The 26,890-nt window shown below is 38.3% G+C and overlaps 1 protein-coding gene across 6 annotated transcripts in view; it reads left to right on the plus strand.

Annotated features, from left to right (window-relative positions):
• CTBP1 (C-terminal binding protein 1) overlaps positions 1 to 26,890 on the plus strand; it is a 182,988-nt gene that overhangs the window by 124,143 nt on the left and 31,955 nt on the right. For 5 of the 6 annotated variants that reach the window (XM_036381728.2, XM_036381727.2, XM_054514567.1 and 2 more), the window contains exon 2: positions 21,309 to 21,463. In XM_036381728.2, the coding sequence (XP_036237621.1) occupies positions 21,309 to 21,463 (155 nt within the window). Of the gene's footprint in view, positions 1 to 17,760; positions 17,978 to 21,308; positions 21,464 to 26,890 lie in introns of those variants that run through there. The other variant, XM_036381731.1, reaches the window with a different exon arrangement.

Here is a 26,890-nt window from a genome sequence, read left to right on the forward strand (position 1 = left end):
CCGCAGTTTCTTTGTCCCATGAATTCTGTCAAATTTTCATTATTTTTTTCACCTCCTGTGATACTCTCAAAGCTGATTTGAATTGTGTTGAATTTGCAGAGTTCTCAATGTGGAATCTTCTCTTGTTACCCTAAAATTAAAGTAGCTTCCTTCATCTGCCCTGCCTGAGATCTGTGGTCAGCAGTTCAGCCACCACAGCACTGCTTCTTTGTGAACTTTAAACTCAGCACCACCAGGCAGCACATTTTTATTTTTTAGTTTTATGAACAGAAGCAGCGTCTAAAATGACCTTTTATCTGTGTAGAGCTCGATGTATTTTAGCCACGCCAGTCTAGATAAAAAGAATGTCTTGCATTTTTTAAAAGCTTGTGGGAGGAGGCCCACAATAGAGGCTCCATTGTGCTGTTAGTACTGAGTGTACAGGAAATCACAAATTAGCTATGACGAGAGTATTGCAGGGGAGTTTGAAGTTTACTTAATTCCTATAGTATTGTATGGTTTTGAAAGGTTTCACAATTGCCTTTTGGGTCTGGTTATGTATGTTGTTTGTATTTGGCAGACTTGTGTTCAAGGCTTTGTCTTACCATGTCTTTGTTCATAAGATCTTGTGTTTTGAATCCAGATGATTTTCCTTCTTTCTGTAAATAGAGAGGTGTGCAAATATTCTTGGCATTTGTCTTGTGACCACCCTGCAGCCATCTAATATTTAAAACCAGCCTTGTGTATTCAGCAGTGAGAACCATCTCCTTAGAGAAAGAAAAAGAAAAGGTTTTTAGTAGGAATTAGGAGAACAGCAAGCTGCAGGCACAACTTTTCCTGTCTTAACAGATTTGGATCCTGCAGGACAGTGAATTATTCAGCTGCTGGTTGGTATTGATGGGAGTTGGAGTGGGCTCACAAATCTAAAGGATTCTGGCTGCATCCTCCACACTAAACCTGAGTTATTGCAGGATAAAGCTTCTACCAAAATGTTGTTCAAAGATTGGTTTGTTTCCTTACTTGCAGTTGAGGAACGAGTTCTGCCACTCAGTTGAAAGACTCAGGATTATGGGAACTCTCCAAAATCATGAGTCTTATTTTCTTAGTCCTCTGAATTAAGAAAGTACAAAAGAATGTCTTGCATGGAGTCAGTAATTGAGAACTTGAAGTACTGTGAATATTGCAGTTTTGCATTGATTTTCATAACTTTGCTACCATCTTCCATCTGAACTGTTTAAGTCTGTTAAATTCTGTTAGAGATTTTTCTGAGCTTTGTGGCTTTGTTTAAAAAAAAATAGATTAAAAAAATCTGTTAACAAATACAGAAATAGAAACTATTTTCTTAGACCCACAGTCAGGGAAAAAAAAACAAACCTCCCATGAAATTGAAAATGAAATTTAGGGTTTTTTGCTGTCCTGGGGATATTCTCTCATAGAAATGATGAATATTCTGAAGTATTTATACAATTCCAGCAGCTATTGAAGTGCCCTAAAGATTTTTTGGCAGAAGGGGATTTTTCTTTTTTGTGCAGGAAAAAATGATGTCAAAATCATCTACTTCTCTCTCAGATTTTAATAAGAATTAATAAAAATTAGTTTTCATTTTAGAAGACTAATTCTAAAAAGAATATTAAACAGTGGTTGTTTTTATAAATAGTGAAGAACCTCTCCTGTTACATCTAAGATGTCTTTGATCACAGGAGTGCATAGTGAAAGAAGTGAAGAAGCCATATAATACCTGGGAAAGAGCTTGCATTTACTTAAGTATGATTTTAAATCGAGTTAGTTAGGGCAGTGCAAGCCTGTTTGAACTTTTTAAGTAAGTAAAGTGGCACTAAGTGTACTAAGCTTATTTCACATTTGCATTAAGATATTTAGGAATCAGGAAAACCAAATTACTTTGTACTTTGCAATGACATTGTTAGGCATGTGTGTTCTAGTTTTGAAGCACACTTGAGCATAAATACAGCTGCTTTGTGTGGGATTTGTGCCTCTCTATAAAAGGAACATCACTGAAGGACCTGTGTTAGGAATTTAATGTCCTACATGAGAACTGAATCACCTTCCTGAAGATTTTTGGTTGATTGGTTGGGGTGGTTTTTGGTTGGTTTTTTGGGGGGGTTTTTTCTTGGTGTTTTTTTTTTAATTAATTTTTTTTTGTTGTTTTCTTTGTTGTAGAAGTTTCTGGTTACTAAAAATCTTAGTTGAGTACTAAAGTCAGGTGCAGCTTCTGACTTTCAGGGCAAATGTGGTCTAATTATTGCCAGGGGAATTGGAAGAGAGAAGGGAGCAGAGATGTCCCAAGTTGCTGTGGAATGGCCCAGATGCTCATGGTGGTTCTGTCACATTTGTGAGAAGCCTCAGAAATGACCTGGGATAATTGACTTAATTTTTCTGTGCCCCATCCCACCCTGCATCCTGTGCATGCAAATGATGGTGAGCTTACCTGGGAAGGCACTCTGGGATCTCTTGGACATGGCACCAAATTAGAGTAGGATTCTTCAGTTAATGGTGCTCTGAGTAGGTGCTTGGTCGATCTTTTTGTGTCTTGTTTTACCACACAGAAACAGTTTGGGAGGCAGTGAGCTTTCATTTGTGAACTGGCTTAAGGTAAATGCACTTATTAAAAACAGAACCTGTGGCTTGACTGAGCACAGTGCTGTGCAAAACATTCCACTGTGACTGAAGGGCTTGCTTTCTCCAAATTAAAAATGTAATTTCCACCAATAAAGCTCTTCCTCTTCAAACAGCAAAAACCCCTCCTGTATATTTGAATGGGGAAGTTGTGTTTTGCCAATTAGCTTGACAGGACACTCATGCAAATGAACCAGCAGAGTGCTGGTGAGTGAAGAGGCTGCAGCTCCATGTGCTGTGCACTGGAATGTGGGGATGGTGTGTCAGCACTGAGTATCGTTGCTCCTGCTGGGATGCAAAGCAGAGATGTGATTGGGAGCTATTTTTACTTAACAGTTGAACTTTGGAAGAGAAGAAGTAAGGGATAATTTCTTTCAGTTTGAGTTTGCACATTGTACGACTTATTAAAAACTTCAAGATGACTGTTAAGTAAAGACAGCTACTTGAAGTGCCAGATGGAAAAGAGCAAGAAAAATGCCTTCTGTTTAAAACAGAAAGGGGATTTTTGCTCATTTTTTGTTGGGGTCTTCTCAAGTCCGGAGTTACTGTGCTTTGGTTCTCTCCAGTTCCATTTAATATTCTTATTGATGGGTGAGGGGATTGAGGGCACTCTACAGATGACACTGAGTTGGGTGTGAGTGTTGACCTGCTGGGGGACATGAGGGATCTGGGCAGGATGGATCAGTGAGTCTGAGGTTCAAGAAGGCCAAGTGCCAGGTCCTCCCCTTGGGTCACAACAGCCCCCTGCAGCTCCAGGCTGGGAGCAGAGAGGGTGCAAAGGACCTGGGGGTTCTGCTCAAGGGCGGCTGAACAGGAGCCACAATGTTGCCAGGTGGCCAAGAAGGCCAGTGGCATCCTGGGCTGTATCAGCAGTGGTGTGGCCAGCAGGAGCAGGGCACTGATTGTCCCTCTGTACTCAGCACTGGTGAGGCCTCACCTTGAATCCTGTGTTCCTGTGGGCCCCTCACTACAAAATATACATTGAGGTGCTGAAGTGTGTCCAGTTGTTTATCCTGGAGAAAAGGAGGCCGAGGCGAGGTCTTATCTTTACACCTACATTATGAGATTTAGACTGGATATGAGGAAAAATTCCTTCACAGAAAAGGTTGTCAAGCATTTAAACAGGCTACCCAGGGCAGTGGTGGAGGCACTGTCCTGGAGATACTTAAAAGACCTGTAGGTGTGGCACTTGGGACATTGTTTAGTGATGCCTTGACAGTGTCAGGTTGCGAGGTATTTTCCAGTCTAAATGATTCTATGGTTTTTCTGTGTTGCAGTTTCTGCCGTGGTTCCCATGCAGAAATTAGATGCATAGCAAGATGCTTTTCTCTCTTGTTACCTGTATGACAGAATGCAGGGTTCAAACAACATACTGGTCACACATTGCCAGCTCAGCTTCACAACATCAGGCTGCATTCCTGAAATTGGGATGGCACTTTATTTTAGTTCCTGCTCTCATTGTCAGCAAGTGCTCTTATGGACATTGCAAACATTTCTGCTATTCTAGAAATGTACCTGCTTTCAGCAAAGCTGCTGTGGTTTGAGTAATGCAGTAGTGGCTGTTTGATTTGGCTCTGAGAGCCCTCAATTCTTTCTTTTGCACAGCAGTCCATCATCTTACTATGACCATTTTATATGGATTTAGTTCAAGGCCTGTGTTAGTTTATACATAACTTGGAATAATTGTAAAATGTGAAAAATGTCAAGTATTTTTCAGTTGACTAAAATTTTAAAAGAGTGTTTTTTCTGCCAGCATCTGGAAGTTAGCCAGGTGAAAGCTAACATTCCCACAATACCTTTTCTCTGGGATAATGGGCAAGTTCAGGGCAGCATTCTTTCTTTCAGTTGTATAAACAGACAGTGCTGGCCAAGGCTAAGAAGTGCTGCCGAACATGAAATTGTTGCTGTTTGCCCTTCCAGTTGTTGCTCTGTTGAAAATGATTTATTTTTTTCTTTATTTCATTATTGTTCTTCTCTTCATATTTAAATAACATGGAGTCTTCTGCTCTGTTGCCTTTTAAGATCTTGCCCAAGGCAGTACTGTGTGAAAAATCTGTGCGCTCTGTGGATGATTTCATCCATGGTAGTGAAACGATGTCATCAGTATAAAACTGACTTTCAGAAGGCTCCAAAAAATAGAAAGGTGTTTGTAGAACAGAAGAGACTCTTTGACAATAGATAAAAAGAGGTGAAGGTGTGAGAAGCTGAACTGACCTTTCATCTTACTCAGCTTTGTCACTCCTAGTCCTTCCAAAACATAGCAGGAATTAATTGTCAGGGAAGCGTGGAGCTGGGAGTGCAGGTACTGTCAGCCAGCCCCAGCACAGGCAGCTTTCAGTTGCTGCTGCTGTTTTGTAACTTCTGTAATATTACACATTGATTGGGATTTATTAAAATATATTTTTCCCTGTTGGAATTAATATCTTTGTACTTTAGGAGTTTCTGAAGAGTTGGAATGCTAGAAAAGTAATTGTGATCTACATGACTTTACATATGGAGTTTAATCAGTTGGGAATAGTTAGTGTCTTGGGCCTGTGTGTAGATTTTTCTTTATTTTTTTTTCTATAAGGATCCCACACAGGAATTTAGTATATAAGCCTAAAAGCAGTAGTTTATACATGAAGAAAGATGCAGAAATCCTGGCCCCTCCACACAGCTGAATTTTCTGCTTGTACAAGAACTGCAGAAATGCAGTCAGTTGGCTGTGGCCAGCATTAGGGAAAGTTTGGAGAAATGTAGTGAGACCTAAAAAATTTCAGGGATTCTGAATGCTTACTGTATAGTTTTCTGAGCTGTGATGGGAGCATGGGTTTTATTAAAAAAAAATGTTGGTGACTTAAAAACTTTTCAGCTTAGATCTTTTCTACTGGAATACGTATACTTATTACCCTTAAAGGGCAAAGCTTTTCCTAGAAAAATCAATGCCTATTTAAAAGGGCAGCAAGCAACTGTCACATCTAAAAATTCAGTTCTTAGTAAATTCTGAATAGACAGAAGAAGAAAGTCTGAAACCCTTAATCTTTCATGCTATCTGGATAAGCTGGAACATGGCTGTATAATTATTTTCTTTCATCCACTGATGTCATTGAAGTCCCTATGCAGACTGAGGCTCGTAAATGAAACTAAAGTTCATTTTCTGTGAACTTTGCATTTTTCCATGCAGTGTTTAGGCCCACTGTCATGTAACAACCTCTGTGTTCACATAAATATGAAGTCAGTTGGGTGGATACAAGCACTTGCAATTTTCTATTCTCTACTTATGCAGAAAGGAACAAAACAGTAAAATTCAAATGGACTGAAATGCATTAGTGGTGGTGTTTCCAACTTCCAGTTCTGTAACCATAATTTTTATCTGTTTTAAAACTCTAATGACTTTTAATATGTTTTTAAGTGCTAAATAGGAAGAAAAGCACTGTTGCCTGATAAAATAAAGATGTACTAAGAAGCAGCAATTTATTGTCCTGCCTTCAGTTTGTATTCATTTAGAACACAGGATTTATGGACCTTTTAGTTGGGGTTATTTATTTCTTGAGGTTTAAAGAACATATACTCAAAGTGCTGGTTTTATTGTGTGTAAATGTTAGTATCCCAGAACTGGTTATATTTAGATCAGTAGCATTTTTGTCAATTCAGTATTTCTAAGTTTTCTTGCTTAAATTTGAAGTCTGGTTTTTCCCTGTAAAAATTGACATGTGTGGACTGTATATCCCATGATTTTATTTATGAACTTAATGAACTTCCTTGTTTGCTGTAATACTGTTAGTGGTAGTGCAGTTTTATCAGCTGTGAAGCTGAATTTTGCTCATACACATAGAAAAATTTAATTACATCAGATAAATATGTGCACATGGCCATGCGAGCTGCTTGTGTGCTGATACATATCTGCTCATTTCTCATCTCCCTGATTTTGCAATGAACACTCAGGTAGCAACAGCCTCTCTTTGCAACCAGCTCTGCTGACTGATTGCAGGACCCCAGAACAAGTCTGTGAGTGAGGTGCAAAGCAAGGCCTTAAGGACAAAAATTCAAATCCTAATGAAAGATGTGCACTGAAAGGAACTGGGTGCTTTCATATGAAACCTCCATAAGAATTGTGCAAATGTTCCTTCCTTCTTAATAGAAGTGTTTTGGATCCTGTTTTTCTTCACTAGAGACTGACAGCTTTTAGAAGTATTGTAATGATGAAGTGCCATTAGCTGCACACCATTCTTGTCTTAAATTGCAATTTAATTGTTGTGTTCTTTGCTATTCTTGTAAAATAGTTGGGTATGGTCAGAATCTTGATTTCCAGCACTTCTACTTGCTCTTTATTTTCTTGTTTTGTTGGTTATTCATTTTTTTGTTGAATTATATGTCTTTCTGTTATCAGTTGGCATGGAAACAGGGCTCCTGTATAGGCCAGTTGCTTTTAGCATTAATTTGCAGGTACTTGTTTTTGAATGTGAAAATGGAAACTATTTATGTTCCTCATCATTCCCCATCATTAATACATGCATGCTTTCCAATGCAAGGTAAATTATCTTCTGTCTTACAGGGAAAAATGTACTCTTAAAGGAAGAAAAAAAAATACTGCATCATGTGCACTGTATTAGAAAGACAGTACTTCATATAAGGTTTTTTATACATAAAACTTGGCAGAATCAGTGAAAGACTAACACCAAAACTTAGTTTAAGCTCAGAAAGTACCCAACACTTAAAAAGACAAAATGACAAAACCTAATTTTCATTTCATTAATGTATTTATTGACATGGCTCTTTATTTTTTTATTATTATTGGCAGAGTGTCCTGTTTGCTTTAAGAGTTCACTGCATTTCACTAGGAAAATAGTTAAGCAATTTGCTTTGATCAGTACTGACAAAAGTAAGGGAATAATTTCATTAATATTTTGTGATTTTAGTTAGTGGAGTTTGAAGTTCCTTGAAGTACCTGGATGCTGGCAAAAGTCACATTCTGGGCTTCTTTTACAGTTATTGGAGCAGTATTCATGGTGCTGTGATGGTGTCCTGCAGCAGCTGCTGCTTGGAGAAAAAACAGCTCTGTCACACATCTTCACAGAGTAGTTAGGCTATTAGTGTTTGCTCATATTTATAGAGATTTGGAACTATCTAAATAAATACTCTTTTAACTATTGGTAACTATCTAATTTAAGATCTGCTATGAGCAGTTGCAGAATTTCTGTTTCCAGTGTAGTTGCTTTCAAGTTCTTTAGGATGAGATTTAATCTCATTCCTAACAGCTCCAGACCTTTGTCTGAAGATCTTTGTGCAGATTGGATATGCAGAATAAAAATAAGATTTGAATTCGTGTACTTTGGCTCATTCTTCTCCATCCTGTTCCAGGCTTCAGACACTTTGTTTCACTAACCATTTATTAGGGAGTGTGCAAAACAAATAAATTCAATTGGTACTGCTCATAACTCCATTTTACATGTTTAATAAACAATCAGTTCATCTGGCCTGTTTGGGTGTAGTTCTGAACTGCTTTTTCTTTATTCTCTAAGTTAAAGTACACGCTGTTCCATTTCAAAGCCATAAGTCTGTGCAGCATTTAACAAATTTCAGTGAAAGCACTGCAGACCTGCAGGTTAGAAATACTTTGTTCATGCCACTTGTCCTATGTTACAAGTGTCATGGCATTACTCAGCAACCATATTGTTCATTCCCTCTGGACAGTTTAAAAAAACAGAACTAAAACAAAGCAAACCAATCCCTCTAGGTGCAATCCCCTTATTTTTGCATTTCATATGTTCTTCAGATAACTTTGGTGGAAAAGAAAGATTTAGCTCCATGCCAAACCCTTCTACCAAAACTGTTCTTGTAGTTACTTGCCAGTGGTTTTCTTGGAAGTAGAGAGAGTTGAGTACAGCAGATGAGGGCTTCTTCCAGCAGTTTACAGACCAGATTTTTCACTAATCCTAATGCAGCTGTGAAAAGCAGTTTGACACTGGGCCTTGGCGCTTCCTGTGTGACACTGTCTCATCATGCAGAGTAAAACCTTTCCTTCCTCCCCTCAAGCCCCCACCCTCATTCTCTCAACACATCTGTTGAAAAAGAAAATGGATCCCACAGCAGTCTTAGTGTACTGCAGAGTAACTGGTGACAGGATGTACTAAATTTGATTTTTTTCCCCTCCCCATCCCTCCCTGCAATGCCTGATGGCACTCCTGGCCCAGGAAGGGCTGCAGAGAACCACGCTGAGGATAAAGCTCCCACTATTAATTCACTTAATCCCTAAACTGAATTGTAAAGTTTCTGGTGTAGATTGAACTCTTCTTTCATATTCTTTCTGGAACTAAACTTTCAGTAACCAGCACAGCCTCTTCTTAGATATTTTTCATTCTTTAACCAGATGTTGAGTGTGGCTGGTGTCCCTTCTCAAATTCATTTATCCAGAAGTGGGTAGATTACTCACTGAAATCAAAGGCTTCCCATATGGTGGAAAGCTCTCCCATATTCTACTGTGCGTCCTTGTCAGACCTCCCAGAGAATTAAGCCACTAGTTATGTTGTCCTTTAAATATTTTTGACATAAAAGTTTAATTATCTTTATGTGAACCATTTAATTTAAGCTTTAAGGGATGTATAGCTCTGATTAAATTGAGAATTTTATCTCAGCCTGAGGGTCACATTTCACAATGTATTGTGATGGTGTAGACTTCAAAAGGAAGTAAGGCTAATTCATTATTCAAAAAAAAAAAAAGAGCACAGGTGGAATTTCTTCTTAAAGCATTAACTTCATTGACCAGCACCTATCTAATCACTGGTTGAATGTACCTTATTTTAATCTGGTTTACAGTGCAGAAGAAATAAATGGCTCTCACCTGGGCTACTCATGGATGTACAATTTTCGTCACTAAGAGCTATTTTTCAGATTTCATTTGTTATTCTCAGCACTTGTTTTTCATCTTCCTTTTGTAAGTGGGTTGACAGTCCCAACCCAAAGGAACAGAATGAATTAAAAGATTGATGAAAATGTTTTAAAAGCTACAGTTTCTTCTGAAATAATTGTTGTGCTGTCAAAATACCTGCTAAGCAAAAGGAGCATGGCTGTAACCAAAGTTAGGGAGCAGAAGTAATAACTGCTGGTTTTTTTACTTTTGCAGTGATATACCTGCACAAATTTGGTTTGCTTTATATCCAGAAAATAGGGAAAATAACCTGTTATGAAGACCTGTTACTCTGCCTCATTCCCAAGTTCAAGGATTCAAGCTTCATGTTCTTCTGTGATGTTCTGGAAAATCGTCATAATGGTTTCTTGGTTTCTGGGAGTTACCTGATAGCTGTTGTATTGCACAGAGTAAGCTCTCAGCTGTCATTTTCTCCCAGTTTTTCAGAAATCACAGTCAGTAGGAAGCAGTTAAACTCGTTTTCCAGCATCTTTCCCTATACCTTGTCCACTTTCTAAGCAACCAAATGAGTTTCAAGTTTACTTTGCATGAACTCAGTGATGATTATCTTTGATAAAATTCAAAGTAATGTGTTTCCTGTTGGCTTGCAGAAATAGAGTGTTCCTGCAGCCTTTTCAGCATGCTGCTGTTTATCCTGCTACTGCCATCCCTCCTGTTTCTGGTTTCAAAAACCTAGAAGAATCAGAGTAAGGTTTCTTATTTTGGGATTTTTTTTTTCTACATCCGATCGAATGGAAACCAGACCAATTTAATTGCTTCTCCAACTGTTGTCAGTCTGTATTTTATTTCAGAAGAGGTCCATTTCTTCTAATTGTCTGTTTTTCCCAAAGTGTGTCGCTGCAGAAGTCTGAGGCTGTCGCTGTGAGAGGGGGAGATGACATTTGTGTGATGCACAGATGTGCCGTGGGCAGATTTTGTAAATGTCTCTGCCTGCACATTGGCGGCCACATGAGCTGGAGCAAGTTTGTTTTTATGCTGAACCACACAGGCTAGAATAAAACTATGAACTGTCATGTTAACTGTATTTACAGAGAAATGTGATAGTAAATGCATTTTCCAAAATACAAGCGCTCGATCACACCAAAAATACAGAGTCAGAGAGAGAACGTGGCAAGAAATCCATGTCAAGAGTGATGAGTACCCTTTTGCCTTAAGATTCTCTAACTCTTAATAATGGATTCAATAATTCCTTTTATAATCCTTCCCCTGTTACTGAGGTTTTTTAGCACTGATAAATGTTTTATGCAATTTACAGAGACACAACATGATTTGTGCCCTGAAAAATTTATAATGATCTGCAAAGCATTTTTGTGCATGTGAACGGATCCTTTTCAAGTTGAAAACGGTTAAACTGCAGAGACTAAAAGAAACTATCAATCCTAGTAAAAAAAATGCAAATATAGGTAATTTTTAAACATTTCTGACTTTCACCATCAGAAAGAGCTTTAAATGTTGAAAAACCTTCCCTAAACCCCTTCAGTATGTGGTATGTGTGGGAAGAAATATTTTGCTTCTCTCATCAAGTCATGGAAATAACTCCCAATTTGAACTGTTTTTCTGTGCAGCTTTAACTGTGATGTTGAGACCAGAGCCTTTGTAATTGAAACTCAAATTTCTACTTAAAGAACAGCTCGGTAGAACAGCTCTCTTACATCATGTGCTTTGGTTATATTATGATTAAATGTAACATGATAACATAAACCCGGCTTTTGCCTTAAACTGCCTGTTTTATTTGGCACTTGGACTGTTGTTACTGGCTGGTTCTCAGGGAGCTTGTCATTTTTATACATCCTGTTTGCTTACCTTCAAAATGAGTATCTTTTCAGAAAAAGCTATTTATTTAAGTTCGATTATTTAAGCTGCAGAGGACCCTGGATGGGAGGTGCAGGATTTTGATTTCACTATACTCCAAATTTTCTCAGTTTTACTACTACACTGTTCTCTAGTTTGTAATCATCATCAGCCATTTTCTTTATATTGACAGAGAGCAGCAGAGGTCAGGGGCTGTGGGAGGAACCAGAAAGGGAGAGAGAAAAATGCTTTAAGGAGCCCTTTGCAAAGGTTCAGTGTTTGTTAGAGTTGTTTTGGTTTTCAGAAGAACATAATGGAGTGTAACTGGAGGGATTTTATTACCCCTATTTACCAGAATCCTTACTGCTGTGTTGAATTGTCCTGTTTTAAATATGCTCATTTTAGCAGTCTGGACTACGTATATGTGTGTATATAAATGTATACTTGTTTTTTAAAGTTTTTAGCTGTCTGCTTTAAAGTTTCCAGCTTTCCTCCCTTCTCCCCATCCCTAAACAAGTCACAGTATTTTTGTTGTTGTTGTTTCACTGTAAGGGTTGCTGACACACAGCATCATAATGTGCAGCTGAGAGGATAATGTGTCACATTTGATGCTTTCCCAAAATAAAAAAAAAGGAGTTACAAAGAACTTGGTCAGTGTTCAAAATGTAAAACATTTCCATACTGTTATTTTTAGTGTCATCTGAGTGTCCTCCTGACCTTAAGAAAGAAAATAAACCTTGTGAAAATGATTTGGTTATCCGAGGCCCCACACTTGCTTATCTTCAGACTTTTTGATAAGGAAAATAAGGAGTGTCTCAGGTAATAGTTTAACGTTCTTGGGTCAAAGTACAGGTGTGCTGTTGGAGAAATTGCTTTTGGTGTTTGGGATCAGAATAAAAGAAGCCTTTGATGTTGGCTCCACTTGGATTATTTGGTTTCTTTCTCAGAGACAGACTCCTGTACAGCATCTAAAATGTGAGAAAAACACAGAGTGTAGCCATTAATACAGGCTACATTCAGAAATTTTATGTTGTAATAAATTCTTGGCAGTGTCTTTAAAACATAATGTGAAATTAATACTCTGAAAGCAGTTGTAATGACAAAGCTAAAAAGTGGTGTTTTCTCTCAAAGAATATTTCCAGCTCAGGCAGTGGTGTAAAGCAAAACAAACAAAAACCCAAACGTGCTGGAATAAAATAACTTGCTAGAAGAGTAACATTATTGGGTGAGAGGAAAAAAATTCATTCTCTTTTTTCCTTCATAGTTCAAATGAATATGTCATGGGCACATCAAGACTCATTCCTTGAGGGAATTACATTTTAAATTAACACTATGTGGCTGTTGAACTTTTATCAAAACTACAGCCAAGATGTTAGTTCTGATAACTTGATTTAAAATGGAATGGCAATGGTTGCATGCTTTCTATTGAGTACATGGGTAAAAGGAGTGAGGATAAGGGCCACTGATGCACTTCATGTGCAGCACAATCCTCTTTGGCCAGCCTGGTCTAGTCTGGTGTTATTTATCCTCAGGATTGCTCTAAAAATCTCCAGTACCATTTCTTCCGTGGAAAGTGTTTTAGTAAGTCTTGGCATGATCTGTATTGTTACTGGAATGGCTCGGGGAGTTAATCATTCTGCTCCTAGTGCAGTTGTTGAAACAGATTGTTTTTCCAGTTTCTGCCAGCAGGAATTTTCTGCCTTTTTTTTTTAAAGTCACACCCACCCACCAATAAAATTTATGGTCTGAAATATAAGCTCAGTTGTATTTTAAACCAGAGTTTGGGAGCTTGTTAGGGTGGGTTAACCCCCAGGTGCCATAATCAACCAGCTCCATGGTCACTGTCCTGAGGGAAGGGGAAAGTGGAGGTATATTCTGATACATACCCAGCATATGGTGCATTGTGGGGATGACTGTAATGCAGGCTTGGTTCATGCCTTCAGCTCTGTATTTTGGAGAAGCTGCCCCATCAGTAACTGGGAGATGATGTCCATAGTTGTGGGCAGATGTGGTTGCTGAGAGTTGTAATTCTCAAGTTCGTTGGGTCTTAATTTGCAGGTCCCATCCCCAAGTTCACTGCAGTGATTCCTGTAAGTGACCAAGCAGTTTTTTGTGGCTTTTGCCACTGTGTGTGTGGACAGGGGCATTCCACTGTCACTGTAAAACCTGTGGGATAACTAACAGGAGCTGGCAGCCTTAGCCAGAATTTCTCAGAAGCTGAGATTGATGTAAGTGAACTCAACTAGCACAGCTCCACTGTTGCCAATTTATTTATCCTCCCTCTTCTCTCACTTATTACTTAATAAAGCTAAACATATTTGAAACAGATAAATACTCACTGTGCACAGGCACTGAGATGTTGCACATCCAAGGAGAGCTCAGTCCTTTATGATGTTTTGCCTTTCTCTGGAGTTTGCTTTCATATATCTGTTACTTGAAAACAACACTGCTGCAACATTGCTTTTTAAGTGTGTTTTATTGCAGGTACTTAGACTTTCTGTGTTTGGTACTTGATATAGTTGTTACTGAATATTGTCATTTGTTTTGCTTTTTAAGTGGTGGTGGAAAATTAAAACATTTTACCACAGTGCATAGTGCTGTTACTGCTTGTTTATTTTACATTAAATAGGTGTGATTCATACTGTTTTCAGTCTTATTTTGAATAGTATTAGTTAAGATTAGGCATATCTTTACAGCATACTGCAAATATGTAATTTGAGTAATTTTTTGACAGATGTGAAATACTTCCAGTCTTCACACTGATGTTTGAAGTACATGTGTAATATAAAATGTTGCCAGATTATTTTGTTTCTCCTTAATGGAACATTATTTCTGATCAAAGGCTTTCAAGATGTGCCTTGTGGGATGTTTGTGTTTTTGTACCTTGACAGGCACTTAGGATTTTGCGTGCACATTGACAGATTTTCGACAAATAAGAGCAAAATTACTAGATTAAAAAAAACCCTACTGGTTAGGGATCACTATTAAAAACCACAGCTAAACCCCATGTCCTCATGATTGTCAGAATAATATCCTGAGAATGGCAAGTTTACTTGCTGTGTGAGATGGAACAGTAATGAGGAATCGTGATTCAGGTTCTAGTAACAGCAGGGGAATTTGGAATTTTCTGAGCAGAAGGCATTGGCTTATTTTGTTTTGATTGTACCAAAAGGGAAAATCAAGCAAGAGAGTTGTCTCAAATACTTTGAGGCTGTTGTGTTGTCTGCTGGAGTGATTGCTTGGGTGCCCAGGCTCATTTCTCACAGGCAGTGAAATAATGAAGTGAAATGTGCTGAAATCTTACACTCATGGGAGGCTGTGGGCTGGGGTGTAATTACACAGTGGTGGTGTTGGGTGTACGTTTGTGTCAGGGAGTGAGCTGGGAGTGTCCTGCAGAGCTCTGGGTGCATTTCAGCCTTCACAGTTAACAGGAGGGTACAGCTGGGTGTGACTGCTCTGCACATCAGTGGGTCAACACAGCACAGGAAACCACTTGTATTTTTCTTGGTCTCCTGCAAATTAAAAAGAAAAGAAGGAAGATGACTTGTTCTTACTGAGTTCAGGTAAATAAAAAGCATAGATACCAGCAGTATTTATCCACTGTGTGCTTCCAGTAAAGTCCCAGTGTGCTCAGCATTAACCTCTGAGCCCTGGGGACTTCCCCAGGGGCTGCACATGAGCTTTAAGTGCAGCTTCTGCTCAGTTTGCTTTTGCATGTGTACTGTGAAGTCCATCTTGTTACTTTCAAAATCAGTTTGGGATTGTTCCTCTAAATTTTAATAAGCCTTGCAGCAGGTTCCTAAAATCTCAAGAAATATAGTTAGAAGCATTAAATGAGATGAGAAAAGAAGGAAATTAAATTTAATCTGCTGCATAATTCAGTCTTCTGAGGGTGGCTGTCACTTTTTTGTCTCTTGTTGGTGTTCTTTATTTTAAAGTATTCTCTCCTGTGCCTCCCTCCAATCCTGCATCCCAAATCATAGGAAATTGCATCCTGCTCATCTTGAAGGCAACAGCAAAAAGTGTTGGCTCAGATTCTGGTGGAATCATGAAATTTTTGTGTTGCAAATTCAGCATCTAAATATGCTGAATATCACAATACTGAAGGATGATAAATGTTCTTTTTTTTTTCTTGTATCCGTTTCACTGATCCTTGTACCTGAGTTGTATTTTAAATTTCTAATTGACTGCCCTTAGAGTTTTGCTGTACCTTGAATCTCAATGTCTTGAACTTGAGTTCATGGTGCACAAAACAATGAGCCTGCCAAAACAGTCCAAGATGTAAAAATGCATGATAGGTCAGAAACCTTAAAATATGGTTTTTAAGTATGGGGTTTGTAGGAATTTTAATAGTGCATATTGGCAAATGTAATTCATAACAGCTTCTGTGTTCATGTTATGAGGGGGATATTTTTTGTTTGTTTTGACAATTCATTCTTTCCTTGAATTAATATTAGCATTTATTTTTGAAAATAATACAAATTTTTGTGAGGGTTTATGGTAAATAAGTGACAGCTCTCACTGAATTTACACCTAGGTAAGAATATAAAATAAAGGTAAATGCCAAAGGGGTTAGTCTCATTATACATGTGCAAGACTATGAATTAGTTGAATGTCCAACCTGTCATTTTCAGGTCTTGTTTCTGTAAATATTGATGAGATTTTTCAGTAGTTTGCATTTTGTAAAAAAAGTAAATCACTTTGATGTTTTACAATGTACAAAGGAAGTTTTTTACCACAAATTCTTTGAAAAGAATATTGTCAAGGGATTTTTCTTCCTAATTTAATCTTTGCACTTGTAAGAATCCCCAGTGACAGGAAAACTCTCTTGCCAGGCTGCTCTCCTCCATTTCATGTTCCTGTTGGTTTGTGATTATAGGGTTATTGATAAGTGTTGTGCTTTTTGGCATTGATGTATTTTTCAGAAAAAAGAATTGAAGCATTTGTTTTGAAAAAAGAAAAACACATTTAAAGAATTACATGGACTTTGCAAACAGATTTAAAGAAATGAAAGGTAGGTCAAGTTTTGGGCCTACAAATCTGACAGTGTCCTTTACTTTTAACATGTGTGCCTTATATGAGACACTCCTCAGCCTAATGATGTTGAGTTAATCAGCAGTAGAAAAATGTGAAAATTATGTTATTATTAATCTTGATAGCTTTGCATTGTAGTACATTTTGTGATGTCAGTAAACCGTGGCAGCCTACTTTGAGATCTCCTCCAGTATTTGGGCAAATTGATTCTTCAATTACTGTCAGTTTGGACCATAAAAGGTTGTTTTTATGAAAAGTTGGAAACACATTTTAACAGCCTGGATTATGTCAGGGAGAGCTTTCTTTCCCTGCAGTCCTGAGTATGCCAATGGCATTGGCTTCTTCCCCCTTGGAGGGTAGCACAAACAATGCCCCTTTGCTTGAGGAGCACGAGGTGCAGGTTGGATTTGGGAGGAGAAGGACACTACCCTGCTCAGGCAGCTTCTTCCCAGTTTAAAAGAAATACATCTTGTGTGCTAAGGTTGGTCTGATCACCTTTAAGTCCCCATGCTCTCAAAGGTGTGAAGGTAAAAGAATTCACAGCCCTTCCACTCCTGTTCTGGTTGCAAAGCTGCATGGTGAGCTCATGAATCCCCTTGTTTCTGGGATCCACAGTCAGTTGTGCACAAGGCTGGCTTCCTCTCAGGTTCTGCAGCTGAAAACTGGTTTTTCAATTCCCAAGTTTATTTCCATAAGAGCTGGACTAGAATAAGGTTTTGATAGGTTTTTTTCCAGACTGCAGCTGTGCAAGGGCACTGTGCTGTGAGCCACATGGTGAATAGCTGCTGCCTGAGGACAGCTGCTCTGTCTCTGCACCTTATACCTGGTATTAATTTAGAAAAAACCCAGCAGCCACTGGCACAGTAGCTGTTACTGGGATAAGAGCTTCCCCACAAGATTTTTTCCACATGGGGCAGGGCAGAAACCCCAGACTAACAGCTGGATTAGAGCTGTTGGGAAAGTTAGGTTTTTTCTTTAATACATTTAGATAACCTTAAGGGCCTGACTTACACCCAGCAAAACCATCAAGTTCAGAGTTAAGGCTTCTCACTCCATCTCTGGTACCCACTGGAGTGCTTGGCCCTCCAGCAGGGGGATTTTGGAGATCATACCCTATCCCTGGATCCCTGCTCACCCAGGCAAAGCCTTGGCCATGTGGGTGGTGCCCACCATTGCAGGTAGGTGTATTTACAATACACCTGCTGTCCTGAGCAAGGTGCAGTGTGTGTCTTAACACTCCAGTGGTTTCCCTGGAATGTTAATGGCCAGTGGCAGCACAGCAGGTGTGGTGGAAAGCCAGCAGCCATAGGGGGAAGGGTACAGATGCAGTGAGAAGCTTTGAGTTTCCTGCCTTCTGTGAGCACGAGTCAGACCCTTAACGTTGTTTTAATGTATTGTTTGTGTTTAATTTTTAGTAAAAATTTGAACACCATCCAGGCTACAGAGGTTGCAGTGGATAAGAAGTATAAAAGCTTTGGTTCAAGATTACAGGAGACTGCAAGAAAAATTAAAGACATGGAAATGAGGATGGAATGACAGGCTGCTATTTTGCCTCAGAATACTGAAGATTGTAAAGCATTGAGAAATCGAATTCATGGTCCTGGAAATCAAGCTCAGATTAAGAAATGTCAGGTTGGTAGGGGTTCCTGAAAGTCTTGAGTTAGGATAAACTAAGATTGTTTTCCCATAACAAAGGTTATAGGATGTGGGGGTGGATGGTATAATTTTTGTTACCTGTGTAACCTGAAGTGCTGTACCATGATACTGTTAAATAAGCCAGCTAAGTGAATTATTTTTTTTAATCAGTTTCACATTTGTTGTGTTGAATGTCACTTCTGCCCACTTTGCAGTTACTTCTCTCTGGCACAGAGCTGCATTATTCACAGTAAATGCAGGCATGGAAAACACTGCTCTTAAATCCACATTGCTTGCTGCTGCATCTCCGAGGGTCTCCTGAAAAGGCACAGTGCAGTGTGACATTCCCAGATAAAAACCAGGCAGAATGTATCTAAATGCTGGAAGAGGAAGCTTTTTGTTCAAAAGCTTCTGATTCATAGTGAAGCCATGTCTTCCCAAATGGGACCTTTAGGGAGGGACTGCCACTGGGATGAAGTCCTGGAAGCTAACTGAAGTGGGAGTTGCTGCCTCCCATTCAGGGGCAGGAGATTTAGGCAGAAAGATTGTGCAACAGGAAGTCTGTGCTGAAGTTCAGAAAGGATTTTAGCAAGCAAAGGTTCGTAGGGTTTTTGTGGTCAAGGTCACTGGATATATTTGAGTCCTAGGGTTTCTTAACAAAGCCTTAAAATCTCTCAGGGAGGGTTCCTCCTTCTGGGTTTTTTTGACTCTGTTCTTGTGCTTTGGGGCTTGCCCTGGCATTCCCCTTAGCACCAATGTTACACAAGTAATTTGGTTGAAATCTTAGATATACTGGTGTGAGGGGAAAACCATGCCACACCTCTATGTGTTTTAGAGAAATCATTATCTGAAAAGGCTCTGTTTAGTGCTGTAACATTTCATGATTTTTTGAGCTAGCTCTAGTCAGAAAAGTGTTGCTTTGAAGTGAGAGTTTTTAATCTCATCTACTTTTTTCAGTTTGGACTATTTGCTCTGACAGAGGTGCTTTAGTTGTAGCTCTGAGGGAATCATAATTTTCCTCATTAATCTGCAACAAATTTAGTATCAAAGTTCTTTTGTTTTTTAAATTTTATTTTAGCTAGCATTCAGACTTGTTATTGAATTTCTGCCTTTGCTGTACTGACGAGACCATGACATTTCAGTTGTTGAGTGAGCACAGTCACTCTAAGTAAAATGAAGAGGTCTTGCAATGTCATTTTTGCATTTGTTTCTAGACATAATTGCATTTTATTAATGCTGTTATATATACTGTTTTTTAAAAAAAATGTGAGCAAGTCTATAACATGCTTTATCCTAGGATGTTTTTAAGTAAATTTAATGTGGAGTTTTGTAATTAAATCCCCATTAAAGGATAGAATTGTTCCATTAATACCTTAAGTATTTTTATGTTGTATATTCTAGTGTTTGTGTCCTGTACCACATTACTGGTATGTAGTTTATTTACTAAAAATGCCTCTGTGAGGGTTATGTGGCCATTTTTGGTTCAAACAAGTATCCATAATAAGCTATCAAGCTGCACAGTTTTAAAAAATTATGTATTAATGTCTCTCATTTAGTTTTGGTGGCTGAATATTACTGAACTAATGTGTACCAGAAGCATTTCTAAGCTTGTCTGTCATAGTACCAGTTAGGAGGGGGTGTTTTTGCAACAGTGTAATTTCCATAACAAACTTTGCTGGTGGGTGTTTTTTCCCATCTGAAAGATCGTGAGAGTACTGCAGAGTCAGTCAATCCATGGTATCACGAGGTGTGGGGAGGTGCTGGAAGTAGAACAGAAAAGAACCAAATGTAGTGACTGCTTTTCTCATGTCTTCAGGTATAAAAACTGTTTGACTAGGTGAAGAATTGAAATGCCAGATGGTAGTGGTACTGGGCTGTGCTGAGTTGCTTAGGAGTGGACATGGAATTGCTGGGTTCAGGCCAGGCCAGTGAGAGGGACTGTGAGGGCAGCAGTCCCTGGAGATGTCCTTCAGCCCCAGAGCTCAGGCTGGTCCCAGGGGGAGGTTTTATGCTGTTTTTGTTGACTTGTGAAAATCTCTCTTCCCAGCAGCTGGTTTTCTTCATCAGATACTTGTATAGCTGCGATTCTACTGATTTTCCATCCACTTGAAATGCAGATACCAGTCCTTCAGAACTTGCTTTCTGACACAGGCTGGGCCTTAAGATGCAGGGATTGCTTGTGGAAGTTAACTGGGGCCCCTTAGGCATTTGCATTGCTGTTGGACCAACTTGGATTAACAAGAAAATAAGCAATGTTTTAAAATTGACACTGCAACAAAAATATCTGTTGAAATTTGTATACAAGAAATATCTAGCCTGATTCACTTTGCAGTGCTTAAAACTTCTTATTTTAAAAGAGGAAAAAATGTACTTTAATCTTCGTTTTGTTGTTCATTATCTTTTCAGGAAGTCTTTTTTCCCACCCATGCTTAACTTTTTCAGTAAATGCAATGGTTTAATATTATTCCCTTGAGTACTTCTGTGTATTTATAGCATCTGTATTGTTAAAGAGATGCTCTCTAAATATCTTAGGGATTATTTTTCATTTCCAGACTCTGTAAGGAGGATGTAAATTAAGTCTTCAGTTTGGACTGATTTTCCTTCTCCCAGATAGTTGACATGAATTTCTTTGTCACTCCACAGTGTTCAGAGTGTGTCATTGATTTAGGGAGGGACATTTTTTTCCTGTTTTGTAAGAATTTTCAGTGGTGGATTAAGTATGATGTGTTTGACTAAGCTATATAGAACTGCTTGGTAAAATTTTTTAAGTCTAAGCAGACCTACATAGATCAGCAATTTGCCTGTAAACTTAACACTGGATCCTCAGTAAATGGAAAATTTTGCTGTTGTAGGCTTTTTAAAGTTAAATTTTAGTCTCAGCAGAATCATCATTATATATGTAAATTGAATACTCAAATCCTCACTGAGTTGCTTATTATATTCCATAAGCTCCACTCTTCTTGCAAGCCTGGGCAAGATATTTCTCACTCTTTCTAGAGCTCACAAAGGTGTGGAATCCAGTCAAAACCTAAAGGTTGAACAAGGTTGCACAGACACTTAGTAGTGCAGTGAGATGTATCTTTAAAAAACAAGTATACTATTCCCTCAGTGCTTTTATCCATCTTTCAAAGTTCAGCCTTCTGAACCTCCATGGAATTTCTTCATAAGGTCTGTGCTTGGTTGGCAGCTGAGTATAAACTTGTTCCTGTTTTATTAGCTTCAGTCCTTGAAATCTTTTTCTGCCATCAGAATAAACCAGACTAGCTATAACCTATTTTTAATGCCATTTGCATGGCCTGAATAACGAGATTTCTCTGTTTCTCTGCAGGCATTCGACCTCCGATCATGAATGGGCCCATGCACCCGCGCCCTTTGGTAGCGTTGCTGGATGGCAGGGACTGTACAGTAGAAATGCCTATTCTGAAGGATGTAGCCACAGTGGCATTTTGTGATGCTCAGTCTACACAAGAAATTCATGAAAAGGTAATGTTGAAGAGGGACAGCTGAGGTGTTGTAGGAAATGCAAGTATTTTAATGACTGAGAACAGTGTTGTGTCAGCTGTAACGTGTTACTGCAGTGTCTGTGGTGAGCTGTGCTTTAGTGCATTGGATGTTGTCCCTCTGCTTCCCTACTGAATTAAGATTCATGGACAGAGTTACTTCTGGGCAAAATACTACTACATGATATCTTGAAATGCTCCTTGGAAACATGTCTGGTGCTCAGCCTTTTCCTGGAAAGACAGACCACAGCTATTGGATTGTGTGTGTGGGTAACTTTCTGATTCCTTTGTTTGGCCAGGGAATTGTGCAGGTTGGGTTAGGCAGCCTTGTGCACTGAGAAATGTCACTGGAAAGGAGTTTCAAAACAAATACTAACCCAAAATTTGCATGGAAAATGTGGTGAATGTCGACCTAACTTGAGGACACATGCAAGGAATTGAAAACTTCTCAGTCTTCATTCATAATAGATCTGCAGAGATAATTGTTGAGATTTTTAATATAATAAAACTTAATATATACGGTTCAAAGAAAATACACTTTTTTTTAAATTTAGAGGAAACTCAAGCTTTTTTCCCAATTCCTTTTTATTTTATTATATATCAAGAATTAAAATGTGATAGAATGCCTTTTTTCTGTGTATTTCCTTTTAATCATGTTGAGAAGTTGCTTTTGTTTTACTGTTTACCTCTCTCACACCACTGTTAGGAGTTAATACATGGATTCCATTTACAAGAGCTAAATGACACATGAAGAATAAGTAATATAAATGCTGTTCTATTAGTAGATAAGAGCAGTCTGCTCTTGGGGTGAACACTATAGCATTGGCTGCTCCACCACCTGTATAGGTTTATGGTTTTTTTACTAAAATCAACATCATTTACTTCTGGTGCATCAAGACTAGGGAATTCCTGTGTGCCATGAATGCCTTGCAAAAAAACAATGGGTATTTTCTGTTAGCAGTGGTGTGTAATAAATTAACTTTTCAGATCTTGAGGTTGAGTGTGTCTTTCTCAAATTGCAGGTTTGGAAAAGTATTTGCATAACTGATGAGTGACATAGGTAATTGTTGCTAATCTTCACAAACTGCTGTATTGAGGGGATTATACTAAAGCTTGCATCTTTTGCTTTTTATTATACAAAAATAATTAATTCTCAATGATTTCAGTAATACATCAGGAAAATATATTTTCAGTACCTATCAGTGCAGTGCCATAATACAGATTTTCACTTGCCTAAAGGATGAGAGAGTCCTAAAACATTTGGACCTGCAAGGTAATAAATTTCTAAAACAAAAGTCACATACCAGAATTCATTATCATACTGTTGTATGATTTTCCTTTAACATAAGCTGAAAGAGCAGCTTTATGGAGTGTTAAGCACTGTTCACTTATGTGTGAAAAGTGTTCACTGTTCATCTGCAGTGGAAAATCACTACTTTTCACCTATCTTTAGAGGAATATTTGTATTTTAGTACTGTTTGCACAATACATTATTTGGGAATGGTGGTTTGCTAAATTCAAAATTGTTTTCACAAAAGGTTTTAAAATTAAGAGTTGCATATTTAAAGCAGGATTAAAACTGTTCATGTATTTCTGAATGCACATTTGTGGCCATACTAAATGATGTTGCCCTGTTATTTAAAATACAGATTTTGATAATAGATAGGTAGAAGAGCTACTGAATCCATAGGCTAGCAGATACAGAAACATTTAATGTGAAGTTGCAGGGAGCAAGCCACAGGCTGGGAAGTTTAGGCTGGGGTAAGAAGGGTGATTGACATTGTTTGATACTCTTAGGTGGGTGACTGTAATGGGGCAGGGGGAGAGATGTGAACCAAGAATCAGCTGGGGAGGAAAGGAGTGAAAGACATGAGAAGGATCTCTGGGAAAGCAGGAACCCATATTAACTCAGCTTGCACACTTGTGGAGCCTTGGTCACAGAGGTCTGAGGAGTCAGAGTTTGAGAAATTAACATTTTGGAAGCTGCAGAAGGGATTTCTGCTGGTCAGGAGAGCTTCAGGGACTTTTTTAAATACTTTGTTTTCATACTTTAAAATACTGTGTTTTCAGTTTTTCAAGAAAATAGAGTAGAAAGGAGAATTTATAGCTTGTGACACAGCAAAGTTTGAGACTACAAGCTAGGTAGTTTTTCATAGAGGAGCAAGCAGGCTGAGAGATTTTAACATAAAAAGAAAGGTGGAAAAGAAGCAAGGATTTGAATGCCATTTGTGTGCAGGGTCAGGAGCAGGATTTTGGCAAATACCTTTCTGTGTGTGCTCATTCAAGAAAGTTTTCTCCAGCTGGGTAACTGAGTTGCAGTTCTGTAGCAACTCCGTTCTGCCAAGAGTTCATTTACCAATCACTTCTTATGGTTGAGGAGATTAAACTGTGAAACATAAGTAACAAGTTGTAAAGTTGCAAATAAGAACTAACATGTGGTAGAACTGTGCTTCATCTCGGGTCAAAGCATTTGTTCCCCATTCCACTGCTTTGGAAAGCAACTTGGATGGTGAAGATAAATTTCCCTCCTTCTGGAAAATCAGGCTGCCAGTGATTAAATGAATTCTGACATTTACTGAGAGTGACCCAATATTTTGAAATAACTTTGTAGTTAGGGTCATTTATTATGCTTCTTCAGAAATTTACTCATGTGTAAGGTTTGACTGTTTTTTTGGTTTGTCTCCTTGTTTCCCATTCTGCCTAGAGAAAGCAGTTTATTTTTGAGCCAGTCTGCAGGGCTGCAATAGATGTTGTTATCCCTTAACCTCTAAGTTCTGTTTTATTGTAGATGTTGCATGTGGCTGTGTGAAGTTGAGTATTACGTTTGTCAAACTCTTATCATGGCAAAACTGGGAGTTCGGTTCATTGCATCCTGTCAGAAAACTTCTGTCATTTAGGGTAAAAATATTTAAGATTTCAGTGTTCAAATTTCTTATTGGAGATTGCATTACTGTCTATAAAAGTTACTCACTGCTGTTAAATTGGCTTTTATTTTACAATTAATGATGTGTAAATAAGTTCTCTCAGTAACTATCTAAGACTGCTTCCAAGTGTACACAGTGTTTTGGTTTGTTCTGCCAAAAATGCAGTTGTTCATCCAAAAAAATTATTTAAAAACACTTAGCTTGCTTCCATCCTCATTCCAGGTCAACTTTCTTTTTTCACTATCTCATGCTCCTTTGTCTGTTTGCCTCTTTTTCCCAATCCCTCTTCGTTTCAGTGCCATTCACAGTTTGCTGCTTTTCCTGGCTCCTTGGCAGCCTACCCAGCACTCTGATTCCTGCAATATTGCTGCTCTTTTCCACTTCTGTACCTTTAAAGGCATAACAGACTCAAGCATACCCTTGAGCTCTTTGTGTTGCCCAAGATTTTTTTGAGTTCATGTTCTTTGCTTTTTGGGCTTCCTGACCTTTGCTGTGTGTTCTGTAACATGGAAGTGCTGTGTAGATCAAGAGGAATAAATGTAAACAATGTGCAAGGACTGGTAACAGGCATCTCAACCAAGGAGAGAGAAAATAGTGGTTCTTGCAAACCCAGATGAAAAGACAGGAAACACAACTGATTAGGAATGGTCTTTAAAACAAAATGTACAGGCTGGAAAGAAGTCAAGAGTTTATTTTAGGCTGAGTACGTTCTTTCATTCTCTTTTTTTTCTGTAATTATGTACTTTCCTACATCTTGTTGCAAATCAGGTAGAAGAAAAAACTGTGTGGTTGACTGGGTTTACAGCTTCAAGCATTTACTCAGTTGACCAGAACATTGATGAAAGCAGTGACTAGTCCTTGGAACAGTCTGTTGGGTAAACCTCTGCCCCAGCCTTAGCAGAGACTGGGGTAGAATGTGTCAGATCCTTTGACTTCTGTTTTCTGAACCCAACATGGAATATTTTTCAAAAGGATACTGCATTTCCATATTTGTAGTTCTAAGTTTAAAAAACTTTCAATCTGAACTTCCTGTTTAAGAGAACTTGAAATTTTTCAGTCACACTTTGACATAGGAATTAAATATAGAAACAATTCTAGTGATGGCAGTTTTATCAAAGACCATTTCAAAGAGGAGGTGAAAAGTGACAAATGTTTTGAAACTGATACAGACAAATCCAGGATGGTGCTGTTGTTCAGCTCTTTGATTTGTCCCTGTTACAGCAATGGTTAAGTGAGATAATTTTTCAAGCTTCCAATTCTTTGTTTAGCAGTAAAGCTTGTGTTTACACCATCAGTGCTGTTTATATTCATGATGCAGATGAAGCATTTTAGTTTTCCATCAGATTTAAATTCTCAAAGAACACAGATTGAAAGGAAGCAGCCTTGTTCTAAACAATAAGGTCTGGTTAGGAGTAAGTTGTCACCTCAGAGCTGATCTAAAACCTTGTAAATGTCCTGAAACCAAATGGGCTTTGGATCAGACTCCTTATGAAAGACTTGGGAAAAAACTGGGTTGGGTTGTCACCAGTGGCTTCCATAACTCCATAATATCCTTTGGTATAGATGTTCAATCCATTGTAGTGTCTGATAGACTTGACCTGAATTCAGCCTTATGAATAGACACAATTCAGCCCTATTAATAGACAAACTAGCACAGAACTCCTGTTAAAGATTTTTCATTGAAGCCTTTTATGCAGTAAAAATGTTTTCATAGTCTATATTCTCAAATTGACTTCTGTCATTAAAGATGCATGTAATGGTCAGTAAATCCTGGCTTGGAAAGACTGGCTTCAATATAGTATTTAAAAGAAGTTGTGTGTAGATAATACTGTTTTTTTATGCAGTTGTGTGTATGTATTTGTATGTATATATTTTTTAATGTTAATTTTTAGAAGACTAGAAATACACTATCATATATATATGTCACATGTGTATATATATATATGTAGTTTATGTATTGTATGGATACATAGGCTTTTAGAGAGTGTGTTTTCAGGAGCCTGCAAGTAAGTTTTGTTTATGTTTGTGTAAAATATTTATACTTGTATTTATGGACAGTATAAACTCAAGTATTAATGTTTAGGGTCCTCACTAGAGAGTATCCTGGCTGAGTAAAGTTTATATGAAACAAGTGGGTTACTGACAGCACCATGGATCATGGGAACCTAACAGGGAGCTGAGAGCTTGTAAAGAGAAGCAAGAACTTGTAAAAAGTAATACAATATAACAGAGCTTTGGAGAGCCACTAATTACCACTTGAGCACGCTGGCTTTTCCTTTTAGTTTTAATGGTGCTGGTTTCACATGGATCCTTTGCAGTGTTGTAGGGAGGATTTGAGAGTAGCTCTGAGTCTCTGCAGCCTTCCCCATGTGACAGACTATTGGTTACAAATTCAACATGCAGCTGCTTTTTGCAAGTTAAATAAGGCAAGGCTTACTCCGTTTTGGTAGAGTACATTTGTTCCACCCAAATGTGCAAAATATTTC

The sequence above is a fragment of the Molothrus ater genome, chromosome 4, assembly GCF_012460135.2.
Source record: "Molothrus ater isolate BHLD 08-10-18 breed brown headed cowbird chromosome 4, BPBGC_Mater_1.1, whole genome shotgun sequence".
Classification (NCBI taxonomy): Eukaryota; Metazoa; Chordata; class Aves; order Passeriformes; family Icteridae; genus Molothrus; species Molothrus ater.